This window comes from Ambystoma mexicanum, chromosome 6q (assembly GCF_040938575.1).
Source record: "Ambystoma mexicanum isolate Mex_15411 chromosome 6q, UKY_AmexF1_1, whole genome shotgun sequence".
In the NCBI taxonomy this organism is placed as follows: domain Eukaryota; kingdom Metazoa; phylum Chordata; class Amphibia; order Caudata; family Ambystomatidae; genus Ambystoma; species Ambystoma mexicanum.
Genome location: NC_090937.1, coordinates 1,474,274,529 through 1,474,298,904, shown reverse-complemented (window position 1 = coordinate 1,474,298,904; position 24,376 = coordinate 1,474,274,529). Strand labels below are relative to the sequence as shown.

At 43.6% G+C, this 24,376-nt stretch overlaps 1 protein-coding gene across 1 annotated transcript in view; it reads left to right on the top strand.

Annotated features, from left to right (window-relative positions):
* LOC138516789 (T-cell surface glycoprotein CD8 alpha chain-like) overlaps window positions 1–24,038 on the top strand; it is a 179,522-nt gene extending 155,484 nt beyond the window's left edge. The window contains exons 5-6 of the mRNA XM_069632187.1: window positions 13,441–13,483; window positions 18,784–24,038. Of these exons, the coding sequence (XP_069488288.1) occupies window positions 13,441–13,483; window positions 18,784–18,829 (89 nt within the window). The 3' untranslated portion in view covers window positions 18,830–24,038. The remainder of the gene's footprint in view (window positions 1–13,440; window positions 13,484–18,783) is intronic.
* Window positions 24,039–24,376: the final 338 nt, after the last annotated feature.

Here is a 24,376-nt window from a genome sequence, read left to right as displayed (position 1 = left end):
TCTGGCTCAACAAGTTGAACTCAAGAATAGGGATCTTGAACTCAAAGACAAGGACACTGAATGTCAGAGAATCCAGCTAGAGAAAGCTAGAGTGGAGACTTCAGCGAAACCCAGTGAGAGTGTCAGGTCCCCAGCAACTAAATTTATGAAAGATTTGGTTGGTGTGTTTGTGGAGGGTTCTGATATCCTCCAATGGATTGAAGCGTTTGAAATGGCTTGTGCAATTCATGAAGTTGACAAAAGAGATTGGGCTAAGTGTTTGTTAAGCAGAGTGCCTCAGATTGGGTATGACTGTATTCTGAAGCTGAGTGTGGAAGAACGGGGTCAGTATGAGTGTATGAAATCTGCTTTGATTGCCAAGTTTGGCAAGACACCTACCCAATACCTTAAAAGGTTCAGGGATTTTAAGAAAAGAGAGAATGTGTCTTCGGTTGACTGGGTGAGTGCTGCGCACATGAACATGATGGGGTGGATTAATGGTTATAAGGTGAAATCTTTTGTTGAATTGTCCCACCACAGACCCCAGAGAGCCCTCCTCACCGGCAGCATGCTCACACACTTGAGGCGGACGTGGACACCCCATCATATGGCTCCCCTGACGGCAGCCCTGGCACACTGCACAGGCCCCCTCCCATACAGCACACACCAAGTAGCAGCACAGTGCTGCAGAGGCTTGATGAGATGGAGCCAAGACAGAGGAAGATGCAGGCGATAGGGCACACACACTCAGAACACTTGCAGGCCATACGGGACAGCATCCAAGAGGCCACCCGCAAGATTGTGCGGGCCACCGAAAAGAACCAGGCCGAGTCAACCAGTACGCTCGCCCTGACTCTATGCACGCAAAGGGTCAGGCAGATGGATGAAGGTGTCTGCATTGGCAGAGGCCATCCACCAGAGCAACGAGATTACACGCCAACAGGTGCAGGAGCCAGGCTCCGTCCCTTCCACCTCAACCACTCCACCAGAGGAGTCACAGCAGGGCACACTGAGGCATCAGCCACAGCGCCTTCAGCGCCCAAGGTCACCGGGGGCTGGCGGGGCGAAAGAGGCCACAGTTGCAATGGACCCTGAGACACTAGTTGCAATGAGTGGCCATGCTGGGGCGTTGGTGGGTGGTGGCGGGAGGGGGGATAGTGCGCTGGGGAGTTGGTGAGAGCGGGGATAGTGTGCTGGGGTGGCAGGAGGGGGATAGTGTGCTGGGGAGTTGGTGGGGGAAGGCAGATGGGGGATAGTTTGGGCACTTCATTACATTAAAACCATCAAACTTCATCAATGCAAGGACATTCCTGATTGTGTCATTGTCGTGTTTATTGATAGAGACAAGTGTCACACAGTGGCACATGGCTTGTGCCATATTAAAGTGTCAGAAGAAATTGTCTATCAGTTCCCGGCGGGTCCATCTCCCATCCCTCAAATCATCTCTAGCAATGCATGCATTTACCTCTGCTACAGGCACTGCATTCTCATCCTGTGGGGGTGCATGTCCACGTCAGTTGGAAGCGGGGCATTCCTCTTCAGGCAGATATTGTGCAGCATGGCACACACAAGCACAATTTTACCCACTTTCTCTGGAGCTTATAGCGGGGCTCCTCCGATACGGCTGAGGCAGTGGAAACATGCCTTCAGGAGGCCGAGGTATGCTCGATGCACATGCAGGTTCTGCTGTGACCGTGGTTGTAGGCATTATCCTGCAGTGCTTGTGGATCACATACAGGGGTCATTAGCCAGGGAAGCTGTGGGTATATGGAGTCACCTGCATGGCAGAGGCACAGGCATTAGTCAGAGTGTAAGGTGTGGGCTTGTACAATATCAGGGCAATGCACAACTTGTGTATGCAAATGGGCCTTCTTTTCATGTCATGTGTCCATTCTATGTCTGTGCATGCTGTGTCACTCGTGTCATGCATTGTTTCTGCTTCACATGTATCCTGTTCCCTTGCAGCATATGTTACATGTGGTGTATGTCATTGACATGTGCAGCTGGCATGGTGGCTGTCATTTGGCAGTGTATTTCCACTATGCATGTGGCATGCTGGGATTCTCATGGGCAATCCCTGAGCATTTGGTTCGCCGGCTGGCCGCACATGCCTGCATGGCGATGGTACTAGCAGGGTTGTTCTTGTGTGAGGTGATGTGGCCATTTGTCACCATTGCTTTGGTAAGTACTTGTTGCATTGTGGTACCTGTAGTCATGTTGGTGTTTATAGTTGCTAGTATATGTGTACATCAGCTTCTCTATGCAGGTAAGTCCGGCATTTGCATGCTCCCTGGCCTGTACTTTGACATTGGTGCGGGAGGTGGTCAAGAACGGGATTTGCATTTGCTTGTCATGCCATCCTTTGTGTAGTTATTTGCACCCATGGCCCCCCATTTGGGCATGTGCTTCACCGCGCATTTTTGCTGGCTTTTCTACTCACCCACTATTCAGGTATGTTGTCCTCTACTTCTCTATGTATCCTGGCAGTGTGCTGTTCCGTAAGACCATGGTATCGTGGGTGGAACCAGGGTAGTTGGCACAGCAGTGGGTGATGTGAATGTTGGGGTCGTAGGTCACCTGCACATTCAGGGAGTGGTAGCGCTTGTGGTTATGGTACACTGCTTTGTGGGCCTGGGGCGCCACCAGTGATACATGGGTAAGACCAGGACAGCAATCACATTTGGCATTCGGGCAACGGCATAGAACTGTGCCTTCATGCCATTGACCTGGGCTGGGGTGGTAGGCAGTGAGATGTGGCATTATACTTGCCGCAGGAGGGCTTCAAGCACCTGACTCAACACTGGGCAGAATGTGGAATGTGACATACCATCATGGCCACTGAGTGCTGGAAGGTGCCATTTCCGACTGAACTGTAGGACAGGCACCAGCTGTCCGGATGTTGATCCCGCTCACTATGTTGTCCTGTATTGTGATAAGCGACTCTGTTATGGTCTCCCAATTGAGGCGGTACAGGGTGACCAACTGGCTGTCGGTGAGGGTCCAGGGTGAGGGCCTAATCCTGGGGATCGGTGTACTCCTTGCCTGGGCTCTCCTCCTCCTCCCCTGTACTCCCTGTGCCATGGCCTGGTTGTCCTGTCTACCTGCCTGCCCCAGCTCACAGTGGATAGTGGTAGCATGGTGTTGTAACCAGTGTTTGGGTTAGGGGTGTGCCTTATGTAGAAATCTGGGGTGGATTGGGATCTCCTGTGGCTTCATTTCTGGCATCTATGTTCATTTACCTCCAGCTAAAAGCTGGCGGTAACTGCACCATATTTTACGCGGTATTACCGTCGGTTTTGGGTACTAATACCGGCAAACATGGACTTATGATGAGGCTGTGTTTGCACCTCGTGTGGACAGCTGTAACCTTGCCGGCTGTAATAGCGGTGGCTGATTTTACAGTATATATTGCGCCGGCTCATAATCCAAAGGAGCGGTATTGGCAGTACTAATTCTGCTACCGCCACTTTTCAGGGTTACCAGCAGACTTGTGATGAGGCCCAAAGTATTAACCTATGGTTCCGCAGGCAATCCTATCGATTCCACCTTAGGCCACCAATAGTCAGCACCTGCAAAGTTCTTACTGATAAGATATGTAACCTAGAAGGTACCCTTGGAAATGAAATGTCCTTGACCCCCACTCTCCCGCCCCCCAAGTAAATAAATTATCAGTCACCTGATTTGGACTGTTAAAACAACTACGGAAGTGCTTGCACCTGTTCTCATTTACTCATCAGTTGCAGTTTGTCTTTGCTTTCGTTTCAGTGACATTTCACTTCTGCAATGTAATTTATCGGGACTGTACGAAAATCCAAACTCATAAATTGCAAAAAGTACAAAAGGTGCTAGCTAGAACTCCTCTCAGACTCCCCTTGCAGAGCTTACTCCTCTTAACCTCTTAAGCAACTCTATTGTCTTCCCACAGATCTGGACAGTATCCATTTCATATGCCTTTGCATAGTCCACTATGCATACCATCACAAAGGACCCATATGGTTGCAAAACAATTCCATTTATACATTTCAGCCAGGTCTCTGTTTTTGGCTCACTATACTCTTCTTTCAGTTCCTAGACACTGCTTTGCTATATGGGGCCCACATTCATTTTATGCCCAAGCCAGTCTGCTCTGGAGCTCGCCACGGCACCATCATAGATTGGAAGATAATCATCAAATGTTCAGGAACATATTAAAATGTTTCCCTTTTCCCATGTAAAACGTTCATATAGGCGGTATACAATATATCATTTTAGGTTTACTGTATTTTATTGAATTATAAATGGAAAATAATAAGTCATTCAAGCCTTCAATATCATTATAATCATTGAATTACAGACAGTAGGAAGTTACAGAGACGTTAATACTTGACATTTTTAAAACTATGAATTCAAGCACACATTAATTGAATACATATGCTCCCTTCAAAGTCCATGAGAGGGTGGCATGATGGGTAGCATGACTGATTCACTGATTATTATAATTTTTTTTTGTTTTTTTTATTTGAACTTTACTCATTTACAACTAAGTTTTGTCAAAGGTTCACATCGTCCAGATCGTGTTGCCGTAAAAAGACAGACGAAACCATCAAAGTTCGAAAGCATCACCCCAGCTGGCCTGGCCAAAACAATTTTCTTGGGTCTTCTTTGTTTTGCCATTTTTCGAATCTCACAGCGTTCTCATCATCGGACCGAGTGCGGGTTATCAACTCGAATGCAAGTTCAATAAGTTTGGCCAGAGCTTGAGTCCATCTCGTGTTCTCACCAGAAATCAATCTCTTCCACAGCTCGTCTGTTTCGAAAATCCAGAGGTTTTCCGCCAGCGGGGGGAGGTAGATGTTTCTGTTTTTCTTTGTGGTTTCACACTCTGTCACGAGGTGCTTCAACGTTTCGATGTATGAGTCCTTTTTACATAGGCGACATCGCTTTTCGGGTAAGTCGCCTCTGATCGTTAAGATCTCTCTAGTTGGCATCAGGTTGAATCTTGCTCTCATGATCGTACTTCTCAGTTTCTTATCCGGAAACTTGGCACAATACTTCAAGGGTTGTTTTGCCTTGTTAAATGTTGGAGGCAGGTGGCTTAGCAGTTTGTACCCCGCTGCTTTCTCTGTGGTCCAGATCCAATCCATTTCTTCCATTTTCCTTTTAATGCGATCGGGGTTTTCTTTCAGGTCTTCTTCAGAGCATTCCATTTTTGCCAGATCGTCCTTTCTAGCTTGTACCCAATTCTTCAGAGCCACACATTTGCCTGTTTCCATTTCGTCACGTAAGATATTAAAGATGGGTAGCGTGTCCGACATGATGGTTCTTCTGTATAGACGCATAGCACTTTGATCTATCGTTGATGCCAAAGAGACAAGCCCCAACTCTCTTCTGATGGCCGGGATAGCCGATGATTTGCGCAAACCTAGCACCGTTTTCCAAACGTGACCTTCAATTTTCAACCAGATCTTACGTGGAAGGTATAACGAAGCCTCCGTTCCATAAATCAATGCAGGCACCACTTTGGCTTTGTAAAAGGTTATTGCCGGTATCAGGGAAAATTTACCGAACTTGCGGTCGACTGCTCTCATTTGGGCTGTCAGGCGTTTAGCTTTTTCCCATACTTGGTTTTGTAGGCTTTTTTCCGTTCTGGAGCTGTCCATTTGGATCCCCAGATATTTGAAGGTGTTCACTACTTCGATTTTGGTATTATCCAGGAACACATTTGGATGTTTCGTTGTTTTACTTTGGCCTTTCTCAATCAGCAGAATTTTTGTCTTTGATTTATTGATCTCCAGGTGGTTGTGTGCAATGTAGTTCTCCAGGTTCCGTAGTTTTCTTTGTAGGCCCGCTTTCGTCTGATCGATTATGATGAAGTTGTCCGCATACAAAAGACGAGGGATCTCAGTTTCCCCGATTTTTGGAGGGAACGATCGAATTTTGCTTTCTGATGTTTGGTAATCGCCTAGAAATGCTGTAAACAGAGCCGGCACCAAAGGACAGCCTGGCTTCACCCCTCGATTCACTCTGATTTCCTCCGAGAGCGCTCCTTGATGGTTAAGTTTGACTCTTATTTTTGTGTGCGAGTGGAGGGCTTTTAAAGGCTCCAAGAGCTTAGATGGACAATTCCAATCTTGGAGTTTAGACCAAAGAATACGACGGTCGATCTTATCAAACGCCTTGGATAGGTCCACAAAGGCCAGATAAACCTTAGGAGCCCCTTCTTTGACCTTTGCCTTCAAGATGTTTAGTAACATTAGGTTGATTGACGTAGATCCATTTTTTGAAATCCTGTTTGGAGTACGTCTTTGGACTGGCTATCTTTTCCCCATGCTCGTAGATGTTTTAGCAGACCGGTGGCAAATATTTTGCCTATTACATCCAAAAGGGCGATCGGCCTGTAGCTCGCTGGTTCATTTCTTGGCCCTTTTTTGTATATGGGTACTATTACTGCTTTCTGCCATGATTCCGGCACCATTTTCATTTTGCCACATTCTGCAAAGACCTTGCTGATCATTTCAGCCTATTCCTTAGGAAACATTTTTAGATCCATATTGGTTAGTCCGTCCGGACCCGGGGCTCGAAAAGTCTTCAGTTTCCGTATGGAAGCTTCAATGTCTTCTACGTTCGATAAATCAATCCAAGGTGTTTCCGGGCACTGAATTACCATTTGTGTATCTGTTGCTGGACCCACGAATTCTGTCGCGAAATATCGACACCAGCTTTCTTCGGCCACTGCATTGGACAAGGAAGAACTCTTACTGCAGTTTGATTCTTTTATCAAAGACCAAAATTTGCTCGATTTTTTGGAGTGTAGTTTGAGCATCATAACTTCAGCGTCATTTTGGTATTGAATACCTCTGTGCTGCCTGCGCCAATTGTTGTAGATTTTTACTTCACGGCGCCAGGCCATCCAGTCGTCCACTGCGCTGGATTTCTTAGCTATTCTTAGTAATCTTCGACCAATTTTTCTTTTTTATACCAGGTCCTTATCGTAAGTGTGGTTGGTGAGAGTACAAGAGTTCGTTTTCTTCTGACCCTTTACCTGGAACGCTAATAATAGCGGTAAGTAGTTTGGTCTTTCTTTCTTTTCTTCCCGGGCATTTTCACTGACTTTGTTGACCCAGGACTGTTTAATTTTTGCCAGGTCTTTTTCAGTTAGACGTAGGCGAGTCTGTTGTGCGTTTGTTTCGATCACCCAATTGTACGTTTTAACTTTCCGATTTTTTGTTTGCCACGTACAGGCCAGTAGATTATGGTCACTGTTTGCGGTTTTTAGGACCTTGAAGCTGACGAGATCCTGGGTGAGGCCATTTGACACAAAGATGTGATCGAGCGGCGTTTTAGAGTCGTTGACTCCCACGTAGGAATGTTCGTCTGGTTGGGGAAAAGGGCAGCCACATTTTGAATGTTTTGTGAGCTGATGGATTCGTTCAAGGCATTTCCTCTTTCAGCAGTAGGGTCCAGCCCTCCCCATTTCTGGATGCATTGTTCTTTTTTGCTCAGACCTGTCATACATTTGGCTTTGAAATCGCCACAAATGATGAGCTCAATTTTCTCGAATTCCGTGTAAAGTTGGTCAATTGTATCACACATATTGTTGCAGAATGATTTTATCGACATTCGCTGAGGGTTCCAGTAACAATTCATTATAGCCATAGGATTTAGGCGCCTTTTATCCATCTTTTCCTTAGAGTGGTTTTGAGAAGTCAGGGTGACCAGCATTTCATACGACTGCTTCCACATTCTTGGTTCACTCAGCCCTGTTCCAGTTTTTATTGCAGTTAGCAACCCAGACGACGGTCTGCCGAGGAGGCCTTTCACTGCAGGGGAAATCATCCCTGAGAAACCATCCAGGGCTGGTTGTTTCACCAGCCAGGTTTCTTGGAGGCACAAAATATCATAGAAACCCAAGTCGACGTCGCCAGGTGTCGTCAGATGGATGTGGCCCCTTGTGTTCCATGAGCCCAAGGTGTATGTTTCGTTTGAGGGTCGCTCGCATCTTTTTTCGCTGCTGATATCGTCGAGGCAAGCTGACCCTTGTAGTTGCTATTTGCCCTTGTTGTTAGTCCAACTTGCCGTTAGCCACTTCCAGGGGCCTCTTGGTTGTCTTTCATTACATGTTATTGGTTGGAGCTGATCTTGTTTAGTTGTCGTGTCCTCTGGCATTTCTCTCCTTGAATGGTTACGGTCGACTGTTTGGCGCTGTTGTTCACTGTTCTTTCTAATCGGGCTCCGACTCAAATCAAGCTGCTCTTTCATGCGTTGGTGGTGTCTGGAGCTTGAGTCATCTCTCACCCGCGCTTCCGTTCACTGAATATTTGTACACCACTATCATAATATCCACAGGGCTTTTGTGTACAATTTAAATGTGACAACATTTACTGAATGTCCATGTGATATGATAGGATGGGGCCCAGACATAAGTATTTGTAATAGTTTAATGAACATGTAACTATCATCGGGTTCTCATGGGATGATGTACAATTTTTGAGCAAGGTCCGCTAACTGGTGGGTGCCGCACATCCCCCTATTCGACACATGCAGTGTCCATATGGGCCCCTGTGTTATTAGTATAATGTTTACACAAAATATATTTTTTAGAGCAATTTCTTTTACTGTAAAACGCCCAGAACAGATGCTCCTCCACCAGCGAGGTTAGCACCCTGAACAGAGTTAATTATATAATTGAGGGGACTTAATAGGGTACGACACCACACTCTGGTACCTTGATTAGGAGAATCACCATACGATTGAGAATATGCTCGCAACTAAACATTACTTGTTGCCAATTGATTATGTATCCCCAGAGTTCCCTGTATACTACGAGGCGTATGGTGAATGATTACATTTAGACCATTTCAAAATGGCGCGCCCGAACTCCGTACGTGCCAACGAAATAGAAAAAGTCCACAGTACATATGAGCATACCGATCGCTATGACGACGGTTGCTAACAGGGGAGGATGCTGCCGGCTGCCGCACACAAACCGCTGGACGCTTTACTGACCGAGTGGCAGCGCGCCTGGTAAGCGCTCTGGTTTTACAGTTCACCCGCTATTTACATTCCCGCACTGATTACAGATAATGAAGTAGACTCAATGTCCGTATTTATTTGGTCCCGTTTAGCCTGATTCGCGATACGACGCGGATCGGCCGGTGAACGAGAAAAACCCAGAATTTAGCTACAGCAGCGGCTTTTTCTACAAATGTGTACAACCCAACATTCTGCTACAGCGGCTACTATTTACAAACGAGGTACTTGATTACATTTAAACTCAGCCTTATGCTAATTTAACACAGGGCATGGTATATGACACAGTATTACCGCTCCTTTCTTCATAGATTATACTCGCTGCTGCGGGCCCCAGAGAAACCCATATTACATATCGAAGTACCCAGACCAGATTTGATGACTCACCCTAACTACAGAATTCTCACCCTCTTCAAGAGAGGTGAGTCGAGGGGTGCAGCACTTTTTCATTTTAAGATCCATTTTTAACAGGACTGCCCGCCTCAATGTGTAGCCCTTTAGGACTGTACTCCATTGGTTATGGTTTTAGCAAAACCTAAGGCATACTCTTTTTATGCTTTCCTATTAACTAGGCAAACGGAAGGACGAAAACTATCTCTTACCTACGTTCCTTGGAACAGACACGCCCTCTCAAAATCACCTGTACAGGTAATTATTATACCTTTAGCAGGAGATACTCTAATGAAGAGTTGGACTGGATTCTAGAGAAATAGTAACTCACTCCAGTTTTCTTGTTTTTTTGTCTGATAGGGAATGCATTTCACCTATCACCGATTTTTACAACCTAAACACTAGCACACTCTACAAGCCAGTACTATAACCAGTGTCTCACTCCTGAAGAAAGTTCTGGATTCCTCACCTTTACGAACTGAAACATGTTGAGACTTTGTACTGTGTAATAGCAATGCAGTGAACAATTGATGCAACTAACCACCAAATGTGATGCCAAACTCTAGGTTATACTGAAACAATATTGAAACTAGAGGTCAACAGGATAAATAATCCTTGGTTGTTTATGATACCCTGGCCACTGAGATGACATGTGGTAAATGTGTATGTCCAAATAACCACAATGTATGTATTGTTTTTTACTTAATTTTATATACTTGATTGTAAGATGTGTTATGTTGAAATTTAAGATGTTTAATAATGATGATTAAAATTATTTTTAAGTGCTGAAAGCTACCCCACTTTCAGTTACCCACCCTATCAGACAGGCCTCTATCTTTTTCTTTCTGGTTAACCCCCATCCAGGAGTACATAGAGGCAGCACTCGAATATTTCTTTCACGAGTGCATACCCGGGAAACCTCCACTATCTGAAGGTAGTTGTCTGTAAACCATCTTTTGCAAGCCCCCAAGATGATGGAGTTCTAGGGGTCGATTGTATTGAAAATGATTAGGCCATTCACGATGGCTGATTGATCCCGCTGATTGTTAGGTGCCTTCTCATGGGGGTCCAGGTTAAGGTGCACCCGTTCCTCTTGTGGACTTTCCATCCATTAGGTTGCTATTAAGAGGTACTTTGGTCTGTAGTAGAGCACAAAAGAGGAAGTCATGTTGTCAGGCCTAACGACTGCCAAAATCCATTAAATGGTAAACTCTATGGATGTCCTTCATTGTTTAGGGTAATGTTCCAAAAAGGCCATTCTTTCTGTCATTTTCGTATATGTTAACTGTGAATCTCACCTGCAATGGGAGACTTTCCATTTGCCAATCTTCTGTCCTACCTCCTTGGTATGTGGCTCAAAGAGGAATTGGGGTAACTCACAACCAGGCGGCAGGTGAAAAACAACAAGTCGGTTACCTTTTTACTAGACATAACACAATGATAAAGGATGGCAATGGGGATTTCAAGGTTTCATTTGGCTATTTCCCTTTTATTCATTTTCATCCCATTCTTTGATGTTATCATAGGTGGATATTTAAAATCAAAACAATGGAGAACCAGCACGCGTGAGGCCATAGGGCATCTTCCCAAATATGCATGTAGAAGATACATATGTTAACGTTCGCAATATCAAATGAAGAGCTGTTTGAAAATGACAAACTTGAAGCTTACTCTGGATGTCGAGGCTAGTTTACCAGAAATGCCATGTCATTCAATGCTATGGCACGTCATGGTACAGCAGGCATATCATCACTTGACATACCACAACATGATTTTGAGTGCAAAAATGGGTGCCAGTAGGGCAGTGAGAGTGAGTGTGATAGGGTGGGTGGGTGTTAGAGGGCAAGAGTGAGAGCGTTTGGGAGTGAGACAGTGAATGTGAGACCGAGTACTGAGTGAGAGAGATCTTGTGTTTTCTAAGTACTCAGCCATCTCTAAGTGGTGTGACGAATCCTAGGATGCCGTCACTGCTTCCAAAGGGGGTGCCCCTTCCCATGAGGCCAGGGAGACGAGGCCACTACCCAATACCCCCACTGGGGGTGATACTCAGTGGGTAGATCTCATGTGAGGGGAAACCCCCTTTGAAACCAGTGACGACCATATAAGTAGAACACTGTATCCCTATAACCCCCACCTCTCTTTCATCTCCTCCCTCTCCACCACTACCCTCCTATGCCATGTATTTATGAAATAATAAAACAGAAGTGGAGAGTGCTGAGACGAGGAAGATCTCTAGTGAGTTACATCATCATAACTCAATCAGTACTGTGACGAGGAGACGCAGAGCAATACAGAGTACCTACCAGAATTACTTTGCCCATTCTAGTGGTTCTAGACAGTGGATTGGACGAAGCTGCGTTAAATGCAAAGAAGGAGTTGACCAAATGTCAATCCTGCCTTGCAGGATTGACATTTGTTCTGGGAAGAAGAAAGGCAGACTGGAGAGCCGAGCAAGGAGGTCGCTGTCAAGCTGATCCGGTGTGTCGACTGGAGAGATGAGAGAAGGAAGCCGGGGAAGCCCCACCGCAGATGGCAGGTGCACGGGACACCCCAAGAACATCACGGACCGTGAAATAAGGTACGCTGATGAATGTGGATTCACCAGGGACCCTGTGGAGTGGCAGAGACAGTGGGAGCAGGAAAGTAAGCCTAAAGAGCCACATGAATGGATCTTGGGACCCTATCAAAAAGACAAAGACATTCAGACAGCCTACTCCATTGAATAATATTTGGCAGAGCTATGAACCAAGTTTAGCGGAGGACTGGCAGAAACCTGCAGTGCACGTCTGGGACCCGCACCCATATAAAGTAAACTGTGAAAGTGATTTAAAATAAATGCACTTGGGAAGTGCATCCAAGCTATTCTTCTTCATCGCAGTACCTGCTAGGAGGAAACCAGGTCTGCCAACCAGGGTTAGGGACCCACCACAGCTTGGGCAGTACATCCAAGCTATTCTTCATCACAGTACCTGGTAGGAGGAAACCAGGTCTGCCAACCAGGGTTAGGGACCCACCACAGCATGGGGAGTGCATCCAAGCTACTCTTCTTTGTCACAGAACCTGGTGAAAACGAAGCCCGAGAAGGACCAACCAAGAAACAGAGTTTTCCCCAACAATTGTGTGAACATCGCAAGACACCTGTTGTGCCTGGTGAAAAGGAACCATGTCTGCTAATCAGGGTCAGAGACCAAGAGACCGAAGAAGCCGCCTCAGAAGGACCAACAAGGGAACAGAGGTTTCCCCAACAATTGGTTGAACTTTGCAAGAAGCCTGAACACGGCAGGAAGAAGGCAGATATTCCCCAATACTTCACGATTTGAAGATTCCAGAACTGTCTTTTGCCCAGGGGAGGGGAGCCACTGCCTTTGGGTTAGAAATACCTTTTTCATTTAGTTTAAACTTAGAGTGTGAGGGACAGAGTTAGATTCTGACATTGGACATTTGCTTTGGACATTATGACACTAGTTATTTCAGTTGAGGCAGGGAAACCCCTCTTAGAGTTAGGGACGAGATAGGGTTTTCTTTTCCTTTTCGTATTTGAATAAAAGTTTCTAAAATCACCATGACCCCTCTGTGTCAAAGTATTACTTCTGCACCCTTACAGAGGGCATATTGTAATTTGATAACTGAGTATAATGTAAACAGATAATGAGATGCTAAATAAGTTTGATGGAAACCAGAAATCATGTGCAAACTAAGCACAGCGAAAACTGTTATTGATGGGGAATACTATATGTTAATCCCAATCTTTGGAATCTTAAAAGGAAGAGCCACTTTAATTATGAATGCACTACACATTGGAATATGTTTTATTTAATTGTGGCAATGAGCACTTAGGCATCGTAGATTAGCCTATCCTTTATAAATAACTTGTGGAGACCATGCCTAGACTGTTTTTGAGATTGCCTTCTGGCATTTTGTTGCGTGTACCAAACACTTGTAGGCAGCCTGCCACCATGGATCGCCAAGTTGCACCATACAGTACTTTCGATGTATTCTGAGGACTGCATGAACACGATTCCATACTCTGATTCTGTATTTCTCTTTTGAATTTTTCTTCAGTTTTCATAAGAAGAAAACGGTGCAAACATCATGGCAAAAAGAGGTCAGTAGCAAATGCTTTGTTGACATTAATGTTCACTTTATAGAGAGCATTCAGGCAGCTCTATGGCAAAGGTGCTATCATGTGTAATTGTTAGTATTTGTATGAGTTAAATATTTAATGGCATTAGTGTTGAAAGCTAATCACAACACAGAGACTCTTCCCGTGAGTTATCTTTGCCAATTTGAAACAATTCATATCACCCCCTCCTTTAATATCACATGGTGGCTTCTACAGGGCAAACAGCACAATAGACCTCATTACTAGTATGGTGGGCCAGTAAAAAAAGTAGCAGGTGGTATTTCCTACACTTTGCCTCCAATAATTGGAGGAATTACCACCTTTCCTGAGAACTCCAACGGGGTCCCAGGGGAATCCATAGTGGGAAATAACACTAACCCAGAATGTGGAGTATTACCTCGAATTCTGAGGTGGTATCCAGGCAGTAGCAGTAAACGAGTTTGGTGGTTGGGCCCCATTACAAGAATAGCAGTGTAGTGAACAAGGGGGAGTAGAAGAATTACTGCGACATTTACTGCACTGCCATATTACAGATTTGTAGAGAAAACGGTAGAGATTCTTACTGAACTTTGCAAAAAGTATTTCTTGCACTTTTCCCTCCAAGAAATGAGGATCTACCATTAGTTCTAATTCCTCCAAACCCTGATGGAGTCCTATGTGACTCCATAATGGAAAATAACACCAACCTGGAAGCTGGAGGATTCATGTCCAGCACTGTGGTGGTATGCCAGTAGTAATGGACAGGCTGCTTTAGAAAGACCACTCTGAGACCGCTCAGAGCGGTATTTCTAAAGCGACCTGCCACGCCCATCGAGGCACACGAGTGCAGACAGGGGCTGGTAGGTGCAGACGGGCTGGAAGACGGAAGTAGCAGGTGTGGAAAGTAAGTGTGTGTCTGTGTTTTTGATGAGGAGCAAGGATTGTAGCAAGGAAGTGAGGCAACGGCGGGGAGATGGGTGCCAGTGTGGGGATGGGCGAGGGCAGAAATCACTGTCAGCGCGGGAGAGGGCAGGCAGTGGGTCTACGTTAAAGGGGGTTTCTTGGGGTAAACCCCACAAAATCGTGATATTTGCAAATATTGCACGCTGCAGAAAATCGGCCAAAATAATTGTCTTTTATGCGTGGGCTTTTAATACTTGGAAATATCACATATAACCTTTTCCTTCCATGTGATTGGTCAAGAGCCAGTAACATGTTTTATATTAACCGATTTTCACTCTCTTTTAGTCAACATTGGACATTTGCAGAGCTCAAAAAAAGATGTAATGCATCTTACATAAAGGTGTTGTTCATACACAATGGTATACTGTGCAGGGTGGACCAGATAATGCCATCTGTGGGGTCAGGACCAAGCTTCTACAGGCAGCTCAGCAAAGGAATGTGTGCAACGCTGCTATGAAGAAGGTCATCTTTAGGGATTATTGGTGCCCTGCAGAAAATTCACATAGCGAGAGATTTGTTCACAGTGCTTCATCTGTGCTTCGGCAGACAAAAAACATGTGAGTAGGCAGTCCCCTCTTACACCGGTGGCTGTACAGATGGTTCATGGCACGTGTGTCTCTACATAGGTGCACCGTTTGAGGAATGTTTAGCCATAGTCCTCATTGACCATTTCACAAAATAGTATGAGATCAAAATTGTTGACTCCATCACCACGTCCTCAGTCAATCTCTTGTGGGATCTCTCTGACAATGGTATGCAACTCACCTGTGACAAGATGAAGCGTTTTCTCAAAGCTAGGGGTATTTCCCACTGTACCTTCGTCTTATATTACCTCCAAGGTAACAGCATGGTAGAACGATTCAATAGAGTACTTACAGGCGCTATTCAAGCTACAATTAAGAGCTGTAGGAATGGACGGGAAGCTGTTGGAATAGTGTTTTATCCTAGCTAGCAGCCTGTACTCAAGCAGTGGTTCCGTAGTGTGAGTGTTGGCAGAAGGCAAGGTTCTGAGAAGAATAAATTGGTAAGAGGGCAGAGGGCAAGCAGGTGCTCTTTCCTCTACTCCAATAAACAGCTTCCCACTGCAGCCCTTGACCACATATTCCTCTGGTTTTATATCCCTAACGCTCCCAAACCACGCTCCCATCTTTCCCCAAGAATGGTTGTGGTAAAAATGGAAGATAGACATAATCATGCAGCAGATATAACTGGGTTTTATGCAGTGTGGGGGTGCAGAGGTAGGAGACAGACACAGGAGTGGTACGTTTGTTGGCATAAAACTTTATTGATAACAAAATAATAGAAAAACCTACCTAGCCCTATTACTTCTCTCGACTTCTCTCATGCTGTTCTCAGAAAATCAGGGACGATGTTTCCCTTCCCCTGGCCGCTTCTTCACAACACCAGGGAGGATGCTTCCATTTCAACTGGTCTCTTCTTCACTCTCCGTATTTCATCTTGCTTCAAAGTCTCTGGGATACTGTTCCCAAACCCTTAAGTCTTTTTTAGTGGTAGTGTGGCAGACGTGGTTCACTAGCCTGTCAAGTACTGCGACTATGAAGATTACTGAGGATGGTAATCTTTATTGGGCACCGGTCCCAAACCTGTCTTTCTTGATTTCTTTCTTGGGGGCTTGGGAGGTTTACTTTCCTTCCCCGAGTTTCCCTTCTTCCCCTGTTTAGCTGGATCAGGGTATCTCACTGCTCCATTCTGCCCAACCAAACTGTCTGGTTACTTCTGTACCTTTAGGGTCTCTCATGGTAATCCTTGGATGGTCTTGAGGTCTTTGTTTCAGTTTTGGGCTTCTGCAGTCTTCCCCTGTTTTCCAGTGTGCTGTGGCAGCTCCAAAGAACATGGTTTCCCTTGTTCCCCCAGGAAGGGTTAGGCTCTCTGTCAGGTCCTTTGAAAAGGGTTTCTCCTGGGTTCCCCCAGTCCTCAGCACCTCACCTGCATGCAAAGGTGCCCCCTTCCCCAGACAGAGCCTCTGGTCCACAACTACTTCTTCTGCAGCAAAACTTCCCTTCTTCTTGCTCCTCCAGGGAGGGCTTCTCTCATACTTCCTGAGTCTGTCTTCCCTTTTATGATAGCTCTGGGGAGGAAGAAAGAAGGAAAGAAGGAAAGAAATGTTCAAATTTCATAATAGTCAAAGACATCCCCCCATATTTCTTTGTAGAGTGGATCCTGACACCTCATCTGGAGTGTCACCGATTCCATGAGCACCAGCATCCTCATGTCCATCACCCAGTCCTCTACCTTCAGTGCCTTATCGTTCTTTCAGTACCTGGGTTTCTTCACCAGAGCCAGACCTTTCTTCACCCAGAGCCTCTTCTGCCCACTGCTCACTGTGTCTTTCCTTGGAATAGGACGAAATGTCAGAAAAAAAATTACCAACCCCACCAAAAGACCTAAAACACATAGTTCTAACTACCAAATGTTCTAACTTTTCGTGGTATGTGTTTAGGTGTTTTGGTGGGGTCGGTGTGAAAATAAATATTTTTAAAAAGGTTGTGAGGGACTGAGGGGGTGTCCCTCACAACACCCTGCACACTACAGTGAGCGGAGGTTGCGGGGGACAACCCCACAACTATCCTGACAGAACAAACATTTTTTTTTAAAAAAGAAAAAATGGGGCTGCTGTGGTTTCCCCCACAGCATCTCGCTCACTATCCTACACAGTATAGTTAGCAAGGGTTGAGGGGGACAACCCTGCATGTTCACATGGGAAATGTACAAATATTTTGTATTCGTGCATTTCCCATGCAAACATTTCCGTCGTGGCAAAATCAGCCGCGGAAAAATCAAATAATCACGTAGATCCCTTTCCTCGTGTCGGTGAACAACTAAATTCTCAGATCAAGGCGCATTTCTGTCGCCACAAGCATTCTCAGTCGCTCCGCTATCACACTCGAGTTGGTTTCGACACTTTGGGGCCGTGCCAAAAGCAGTGTGCATAATCGCCCATGACACTTCCACAATTTCAGCAGGTGACTGTCCTACGAAGCTTTGCCTTAAACATACACTGCATTGTCCAGTGCATTCTACAGCTCAATGAAAACTGAGCTGTTGGTTTAATGGAACGATAGACATTGGCAACGCCAACAGTTTGGGCTTTTGTTTAGGCATGCGAAAGGCACTTGCCAGGCACTGCCATAGTAGCATTAACTGGCCATTGATGGTAGCAGGTGAAAAATGGTGCGAGTACCTGAGCATCTAATAGCAGTTCCTGTCAAATCCATAATACTCATATACAAACCAAAACATTTGGCTCTGCCAATGCTTGTTTTAACAGGACTTCAGTGAAGGACATGCATAGTGCAAATAAATCAAGTGGCTGAAGACGGAACTGGTTACGAATTTTTTATTACAGCAGTAGTGCGTTAACTGCTCCAATTAAGTCATTATTTCTCAGAAGACTGCTTTAAAAAAACTCTGGCAGCAACTTCGAGTGCAAGGTTTGGTGATAAGGCTCAGAGTTCCCATGACGAGGTGTTTTGGGTGGGGAGGAGCATGAACTGGGTAGGAATGACCATAAGAATTAGCATGGCCATGGGCAGTCAATGGGTGGACAAATAACCAAACAAAACCTACAAGATTTGTGTCCCTCCTCATATAACTTATAAGTGTTGCTGAGGTAATAACCTAGGTAGTCAAGGATGATATGAAGGTGAGATTCCATGCTAATACTGGTTGGTGCCGTGGTGGTTGGTGCAGTGCAGTGGTTGTGGGGCGTGTCCCTTAATCATGCTGATAGCATAGCGCATAGTGCCTACTGGATGTCCCTTGAACCTATCTCCATGGTAGGATTGGGGTGAATGAGGATAGGTGGGTACATGTATATAGCGCTGAGGTTAGTGCCCTGTTTCTAGAGCCTGTTGTGGATTGGGTTGTGTCATAGTGCTAGTTGAGGATGGTGCCAGGGGTGTGGACCCTTGTGTTCATACAATGGTGACTACGATGGTGTGGAGTGTGCCGTGTGGCAGTTGGGTGGAGTAAGGGCTCAGATGCCCGGGGATCCTTCTCTCAGTCGCGGCGGTGAGAGAGAGAGTAAGTGAGGTAACTGAACAGTGGTTGGCAGACACTGGTACCGAATAGAAGTCCCAGCAGTCCCCACACATGTAGAGCACATTTATTATTTATTGTTTGTGAACACAACATGAAGAAAAAATTTGATCTTTTCCTCCCAGCACAGTGTTGCTGTCTATCAGAAATATTGTCACTGAGGCACAGGCTGCAGTTTACACCTGACAGGCGAAAGGCGACCTTCCCTGCCCACGTGGATGAAAGCGTGGACAGCATTTCCATTGGATATGCCTCATATGTGCTCTTTTCTATCCCTTTAGACCGATGAACGAGAACATTCCCAGACCCAACATACCCAGCAGATAAGTGTGACGAGAGCCACGACTGAAGTGCGTGCCCGGACCCGGCCAAGGCATAACTGCACGGACTCAGGAACTACGCAACCAATGCCGTTTGGGGTGGGGGGACTGCAAAAGTCTTTGTGCATTTTGATTATACATGGAATATCTGCTGTTTTGTGTGTGTATGTAAATGTACTAGCATATAAGGGAGATTGCGCTTTCTGTATAAATGCCCGTATTATCTTTTCTTAGGGGAGGATGGTTGCAGCATCGCTTCTTACTAGTCATGAGAATATCACTCGACTCGACAAACCGACTGTAATGTTGTTAAAATGTCATGCAACAGCTCCAGCCGCCCAAAGCTGCCACTAGGCCCCAGTTACTGCGAGGCATGATGGTCATGCTGTTTGTGGGCCCTTTGCATGGGTAAGGACCTCGACACAAAGAAAAAGGAAAGACAGAAAGGAAAAATTAGGGAGAAAGATTACATATACAAAAGTAGAGGAGACCAACAATAAAGCGAAAGAAAAATGAAAGTGTTGAGGAAGTGAAAAGGACAGCAGGGATTTGTAGATAAGTGCCAGGTACCCATTAGTAATAAGGTATCTAAAATACTTTGGGGCTTCATGCCCCATCAACGGCACTTGGCCCGTGGCACTGTGCCACTATATGGCAGATAGGCCCTCGTTGACAACTCATATAGCACAGGTGGGGATACTTTAGCCCATTTTTAAGATTTTGCTTTTTAGTGTCGTTTTACCTGTAGTTCCCCGGGAATTACCTCATACCAGTGAATTACAGGATTGTAGTTCATCAGGTAATTTGTGGGAACAAAAGGTTTTGAGACCATTAGAAAAAAACAAAAAGAAACAAACAAAATCAATGCTCATATTGTTTGTGAGTGAATAAATGATATGGCTGAAATATCTTTGCACACCACTTTTGTAGTTTTATATGTTTACTTAAGTATAAGATTAATAACCCACCGGTCACATCATAAACAGCTTCATAACTGATGCTTTCCTGTGCATCATTCCTACAACCAATACATTCTAACATTCTAGTATCCTGGCTTCCCAGTACATTCTACATTCCATACCTATAGCCCATCTGTTCATATGAATAACAAAGTAAAACAGAACACCATTGAATTACTAATGACTTACACAATAAAATACTGCACACCTCCCTTCTTTACAGTGACTCACAACAATAAATTTAACAAATGTACAGCAAAATATACACTTGATGTTGAAGTATTCAGATTACTTACCAAGTTGAAATTAACTTGGATATACAATGCAGTACCTGACAGAGATGTACAGAATGGTCTTGTACATAAACGTTTATTGCAATCATTCTTACAAACTTAAATGTCTCTGTTTTGTTCCACTTCCCTTCTAACCTAAACTTGTCTTTTCCCATCATTCTCTTGTTTTGACCATTTACATACTCTATTGAGATTCCACACTCTCCTGATACCTTTATGGTACCATGAAATCTTTTAACTGTTTGAATGGGATCAGACCATTTGATTAAACCTCTGGCATTGACCCCTGGGCGTTTTATTCTCACCAAATCACCAACTTTAATTTAGGACTCCCTAATTGCATTTCTCACATCATACTGCTCTTTATTATATTACTGCCTCTGCAACACATTTCTGCTCACTTCTTCACATTCAACATTCTTAACACATGCTCTGCCCAACCATGCTGGACACAAACTGGTATTGGGTTTCCTACCCCTTAATACTCAAATGGTGAAGTCCCTGTAGTGGAATGTGGTGTAAATCTATGAGCAACTATGGTATCTTCTACCGCCTTTTTCCAATCGGTATTGTCACTTAATGCAGACATAATGCTGTTCTTAATAACCTTATTGAATCTTTCTACGATTCCATTAGTCTGGGGATGATAGATAGAGCTTGTCCTGTGTTTAACTCCATTCTCCTTAAGAGAAAAACTCATCTCTTGTGACACCAATTGTACACCGCTGTCAGTGATAATCATGGTGGATATCCCTCACGTTTGAACATTTTATCCAAAAACGCTATCACATCTTTGGTGCAAATGTTTTGCACCCACTCAATTTCTGCCCACCTGGACAGCATGTCTATGAGTAGCATGCATTATTTCAAACTGCTCTGACTTCCTACAGGACCTACAATATCTAATCCAACACTACCCCACGGCATAGTGGGATTTGAGGTTATAGTCATCGGAATCTGCCCAATTACATAGCCCTTAGATGAGTCTTCACAGGTACAACAATCACAAATGAGTCTTTACACTTCCAGATCAACAGCAGGCCACCAAAAATCCTGTCTAACTCTCTGCTTAGTTTTGGTCATCTCTTGATGTCCCTCATGAGCTATTTGTAATATCTACTTCCTCACTCCTTCAGTAGGAAATAGATTTCCGTTCCTTAACACCAAATCATCATGTAAATGTAACTCATCAAATACATGTCTCACTGCATCCGGCAATACACCTTTCCTAATCTCACTACCCTTCATACCACTTTTTAGTAATTACCTCACTTTAGTGAGAGTTGCATCTAGATTCATTGCTGTCAGCCATTCCTCCTCAGATACAGTATCTTGGCATATATAAATGAAATACGTTTCTCTTTGTTTTCTGGACTAGGAAAATTCAGGATGTTATTATTAACTAAATCCTCTTTAGGTCTAGTTCTTTTTCTGATTTTTCATGACCCAAATAAGATATGGTAGATCTATTGAACTTCCATTTATCTTTACTCAAGGTAAGACCAGCATCTTTAAATATATCTAATACCTTGTATAATTTATCATCATGTTCTATTTGATCTTTACCATAAATCAGGAAATTATCCTGAAAACACAAAATTCCATGCATTTGATTAAAAAGATGATACATCACACGTTGGAACACTGATACTGCAGATACAAGACCAAAAGGCAACCTTTTGCACAGAAACAAACTTTCACTGGTAATGGATGCCGTAATATCTCTTGACATAGGATGTAACATAATCTTAGCATTTCCAATGGTACCTAACATTTCAGCTATATTTGGTAACGGGTGCCTATCAGGAATCACACATTTATTGACACATCTAAAGTCTATGCACAATCTCAATTTTCCATTTGGTTTGTACACTATCACCAAAGCTGACACCCATTCTGAAGAGTCTATTCTCTCAATCACACCATCACTAAACAATCTTTCAAGTTATTCCTTTACAGCTGGCTTTACATTCAATGGAACTGGTCTCAATTTGTGTACTACAGGTATTGCATCATGCTTCAATATACTTTTGTGAGAAAAATCTTTTAACAGACCCAGTTGTTCTCTAAATACGACATGGTCATCAAAAGTATTTAAATGTGCTGCTACTAGTGCCTGATCCACCGCATAAATGGGTTCCTCCACGGCTGCAATCACCTTAATCTTCAATCTAACCTGGTGAGACCAGCTTAGTAGTGGTAGCATTCCTTTCACTGTAACACATACTTTTCATTTTGCTGACCCGTCCTTAAATATCATTTCTGCCCAAAACCACCCAATAAGATCAATTCGCTTTCCTCCATATGTCACTGGGTTAACGTCAATCACATTTAGGTTTACACTGGTTCCAAATATTTTCTCAAACATATAGTTAGGCAATAGGGTATATTTTGCACCAGAATCAATTACCATTTCCAGTTTCTTACTATTCAATTCTATCATAGCCATGGGCCTTTCCTTGTCAGCATCATCATCATTCTTGTTCTCACAATGAACAACCTCTTCCACCAAAAAAAGTACATTCTTCAAAACTTTCACATAGTTCTTCCAAACAATTTGTGTTTTCCTTTTTAGTTTTACAAAACTTAGTGAGATGCCCTTTCCTATTAAATCTCTTGCATAACTCCTGGGCATTTATCACTTGAAGCTAAATGAAACCGGCTATTGCACCTGTAACATCAACGTTTGTCATGTTCTTCTCCTTTGTCTTTAGTCTTTATATTTCTTCTTCATGTCCATTATGTCTTTCTTGATAAACCTTTTTTCTTAGTATAGTCATTTCCCTCTACAGCCAATACTTCTGGAATCTGTGCCATTTTCCCTTTCTTATTATCATCATCATTTCTCCTTTCAAGGTCTTTCAGACACTTATTGGTATGCTCCACCTCTTTTGCAACTCTAATTACTTCGTCTAAAAAAGGATTTCCTTTTCCCAAAGATTTTCTCTTATTTTGCTATCTTTGCATTCTAACATGAACTGATCACAAAGGCTTTCATTAAGTGTAATCCCAAAATCACAGGATGTGGAAAAACCTTGCAAAGCAGTGATATATTGCTCAACAGTTTCATAGTTTCATTCTCTTCTTGCTTTCTCTTGCCAAAATGATATCTTTCTAGAATAATACTGACTGTTTTGTCATAATGGCGATCTAATATTTTGATTCATTTTTCATATTAGGTAAGTCCAATGGTATCTTCTTCAGAAAGTGTTGGTAAATTCTGATTGTTCTTGCCCATAATTACCCAAACAATGTATCAATAGAAATGTTTTTCTTTCATTAAAAAAGTTCAATCCATGGGCAGCAAGAACATAATGGACAAATCTTTTTTTCCATCGATTTCATGGAATGTTTGGTTCACCCTTTGTATTCATGAAATAATCGGGAGTTGGTATACCTAGCATAGTGACTAGTTATGTTTCTTTAATTGGAAGAATTATTTTTCAGTACATATATCTTGATGTTTGTTATTTATGGCTTACTCCATATACCTTTATGTATATTATGTCCAATTGTTTCAGCAGTTCTGATTTAAAATTGTTCACTTTATTATTGTGATTGTTGTTTCGTTATCACCTTTATTTCTTGTAGAAGGTGTTAATCTGTATATGTTCCTTTAATTCTTGCATTGTAATTATATGGGATACAGCAAATTTTAAATGTCATTTTTCATTTGCAGCATGTTTTTCAATCCATACATTTGTTGCGAGTTCTGTTTGCTGCTAATGAATTGTATAGCTGTTCGATGTATCACTTATTTAGGAAGCTCTTGAATAAAGCGTAGCAGTAAAGGACAAGGATACAGAGGCCCTGTCCCTCCGATGCATTTCCGGCATCACAGGCATGGGCTACGCTCCAGACTCTTCTGAGTTAAAGAACTTTCCTGATGGAGATAGGGCAAGTGTTACGGCCACAATGTTGAAATCAAATTGATTGGAATAAAAGTTGTATGTTTGACCCCACACCCGTTTACAGTGAATATCATTGAGTGATAAGTAAAAGCATGTGGAGAGATAGTAAGTCCTAGTAGGGTGGCACTATATTGTTATTTAATAAAGTAAAGGGCAGTTTTTCACTGGATAAGACTGATGGTTAACTATTGGGAATGTTGCAATCTATTGCATTTGTTCAACGCTTTCATTGGAAAAATGTATTATATGTGCAAAAAAATGGTATGTTAATTCGCATACAAAATGGGCATAAAAAATAACTACTGGCAAAATCATTAAAAGAAATGAATGGAAAAACCTTTGCGAAATACTACGAAAAAGTGCCCCCCATTGCAGTGCCCTTCTTTGCATC